Source organism: Galeopterus variegatus, unplaced genomic scaffold (assembly GCF_000696425.1).
Source record: "Galeopterus variegatus unplaced genomic scaffold, G_variegatus-3.0.2 Scaffold12918, whole genome shotgun sequence".
NCBI classification, from domain to species: Eukaryota; Metazoa; Chordata; class Mammalia; order Dermoptera; family Cynocephalidae; genus Galeopterus; species Galeopterus variegatus.
Window position 1 is genome coordinate 22,040 of NW_007739029.1, and position 3,513 is coordinate 25,552.

Here is a 3,513-nt window from a genome sequence, read left to right on the forward strand (position 1 = left end):
CTGGAAGCAAAGATGTAGGCAGACCATCAGCTAATTCCTTAATCACAATAAGGTCTCAATGGTTAATAGTCGCATGTGTAAAGGAATGCATACAAACCAACATCCATGATGCATATGGGTTATTCCTGTTGACTTATGAGAGCTTATTGTGTGTATCAGGAACCATCAGAAACAAGGTCAAAAGGAGCAGAGACACGCATGAACATGCTCACCAAGGTTCTGGCTAGGATTTCCTCCTGCCCACCAGCTTCCCCAGACCCCTCTTCATGTCTTTGTTTCTCAGACTGTAGATAAAAGGGTTTAGCATGGAGGTCAAAACAGTGTAGACAATTGTTACCACCCGGTCCCTAACAGTGTAGCTCAACAAGGGATGTAAATATTCATAGTAGAGGCTTCCATAAAACAGTGTTACCATGGTAAGGTGGGAGGTACATGTGGAGAAGGCTTTGCGTTTCCCAGCAGCTGAGGGAATCTTGAGAACTGTGATGAGGATTCTTATGTAAGAGAAAGTGATGCAGAGAAAGGGGGTCACCAGAACAACAGATCCTTCTGTCATTATCACAATTTCATTGACAAATGTGGAGGAGCAGGACAATTTCATCAGAGGGTTGATGTCACAGAAAAAGTGGTGGATAACATTGGAGTCACAGAAGGTGAGAAGATTCAGCAGAAGTATGTGCAGGAGTGAGTGGAAGTGAGGAAATGAGCAGGAGAAGGCCACCAGCAGGACACATCGGTGGTGGCTCATGGTGGTGATGTAGTGGAAGGGGTCACAGATGGCCACATAGCGGTCAAAGGCCATGACTGCCAGAAGGCAGCTGTCACTGTTGCCCAAAGCATAGACAAAATACATCTGTGTCAGACACCCAGCATAGGAGATGGTTTTCTTTTCTGACAGGAAGTTCACCAGCATCTTGGGGACAATGGTTGTTGTGAAGCAAATGTCAATGAAAGACAGGAAACTCAAAAAGAAATACATGGGGGTCTGGAGCTGGGGGTCGGAGCGGATGGCCAGGATGATGAGCAAGTTCCCTGTTATGGTGACCAGGTACGTGGTGAGGAAGAGGACAAAGAGTGGCTTCTGGTCCTCAGGCTGGGAGGAGAGTCCCAGGAGGATGAACTCAGAGACACTGCTGGTTTGGTTGACTCTTTCCGTGGTCATGGTGCCAGCTAAAATGGAGAAATTTCTACCATTTAGCAGAAGAGGGTCTTCCAAAGTTCATGAAAAGATTGCATTATCTTTTAATTCCCTTTTTTCATGAACTTTTGGAAGTACTTTGCATATCTGTTTTAAACTGTAACCCCAAACAAACCAGCAACATTATGCTTATTCCTACCTTCCTTTCCACCTACAGGGTCATTGTTAGCTACCTTGTGGGCTGTTTATCAGCCTCTTCGTTCCTGATGGTGTCCTCCCATCCTAACTCTAAGATTTCACAAGCTGTGTATTGATAGCATGGACATTGGATGGAGAATTTTCCTTCAGTAACAGAGTTGAACTTTTGGATTCAGTTTAATATTAAATCTTAAAATAATTTTTTATTGGGCTCCAACTTTCTCAAAAGCATTCCCCTGGGAGTAGGAGCACAACTTTTAATAAGGCAGAGAAAGACTTAACTTTGTCGATCTTTCACTCCAATAGGGTATCTTTCTTTTTTTTCTTTCTTTCTTTGTTTTTTTCTTTCATGTATCTATCACCTACCTATTTATCTATCACCTACTTATTTATCTATCAGGTAGTTTTTCATTTTATGAAGAAAAATAAAGCCACATAGGGAAATAGAGACTGACAGGGTAAGGTGAGGATTGTTTTTATTTTAGATTTATTCATCTCAAAAAAACCCAGGTGGTTGTATTTTCTCTGCACCAAAACAAATTTTCAGTTTTGTCATGCTTAGCTTTCATGTATGAATATCAGAGGAATAATGAATCCAGGCCAACAAAGTTTTATTTTTGTGCTTGTTTTCCCTTCAGAAGCACTTATTTAGAAACTTATACTCTTTAGTCAATGTTAATCTATCACTGTCAATCCATACAAATCCTTCTTTGTAAATTTAGTTTTTTCTCTAATTCCCCAAACTTGATCATGTTTCTACATCACAAACATAAAACCATTAAGCATACATGTTTCCATGCCACCTTCAATTTGTTTATGTACCTGTATGTAAATCCTTGAAAAATATATGATTGTTTTGTTTATGTGCCTTTTCAATTTACACCAAAAAAAACTGTGTCATATACCTCATTATGTTTTTTTCTCTCTACACAATTTTTTTTGAGATCTGTCTATGTTCTGGTTCATTAGTTTTAACCCCTTCCATTGTATGCATGCAACACAGTTGACTTTCTCTGTGTCCCCGAGTGTCCTCTAACTCTCTTTGCTACTATGACAACCATTGACTCAAATGTACTCAGACCTACAACGTGTTTGAGAATTTTTCATCCAAACCTTAAGAATGTTCACATTGAATAGAGATTTTATTAATAGCAGTTCAAGGAATGGCCTTTTATTTATTCATTTGTTCATTCAACAATTAAATGCCTATTTTCTAGCTGCCTAATAAAAGAGAAGTTATTAAATTTGTTTAAGTTTGAGTTTTTCCATCTGTAAGTTGTGGATACTAATACATAACTCATACAATGCATTTAAACACTTAGAATCATTACAAGTACAGAGTAAATATTGAATACCCCTATTTTCTACCCATCATCGTTATTGCCAATAAAGTTTCCACAAAACCATGTATGTATAACTTTGAAAAGTAACTGGTTTTAATATTAAAAAATCTTACCATCACATTCTAGTTGATTAAACTTAGTATGAATTTGTACAGCTTTCTTGAAGGTAAATTTGTCCATGCTTTGAATAATAAGAGTGTATCAGTAATTAAGCACTTACCTTGTACAAGGTAGTACCTTGTTTAGTTCTCACAAGAACCTTATTCCCATTTTTTTCTGAAGAAGAAACTGAGAAATAAAAAAATAAAATAATTTGCTAAAGTCATAAAGCAAGTAAATGCAGAAATAAATTTCTAAGTCAGGATTAATTCTGAAGTTCACGCTTTTTACAGATGTGCTGTATCTTTTCATATTTTTATAAAGCTATAAAAGTATATCCAGGCTTAATTATTAGCGACTTGGATCATTTTCGTTTTGAACACAAATATGTACACACACACACACACACACACACACACAAACAGTTTTTCCTGTTTTCTATTCCACATTAAGAACAGAGCTTAGTTGTTACAATGAGAAATCTGTACTTTTCTTTGTTGAGCGCATTGTGGATTTTAAAAATTCTTATATACACAATTAATTGGCAGCAAGAAGGAGGAGTTTGGTCTTAGATGCCTTGGGCATTTGTGCATTTATGGAATTGTGGGAGTGGCGGAGAGGGCACTGGACCTGGAAGCAGAAGTTGGGGATTGCACATGACCTCCATTACTTGCTTTCCAAATGATCTTATGTGTTTCAGGAAGAGGCAATGAAGCGTGCATATGTGCAGTTTGT

At 37.8% G+C, this 3,513-nt stretch overlaps 1 protein-coding gene across 1 annotated transcript; it reads right to left on the minus strand.

Moving 5' to 3' along the window:
- Positions 1 to 223: 223 nt before the first annotated feature.
- Positions 224 to 1,162, minus strand: LOC103581375 (olfactory receptor 1L8-like). The gene has a single exon (XM_008563223.1). The coding sequence runs from the start codon at positions 1,160 to 1,162 to the stop codon at positions 224 to 226; it is 939 nt and encodes a 312-aa protein (XP_008561445.1).
- Between the last annotated feature and the right edge of the window lie 2,351 nt (positions 1,163 to 3,513).

What these genes read in the sequence shown, in the direction of transcription:
- LOC103581375 (XM_008563223.1), bottom strand. Translation starts at nt 1,162, where the DNA reads ATGACCACGGAAAGAGTCAACCAAACCAGCAGTGTCTCTGAGTTCATC.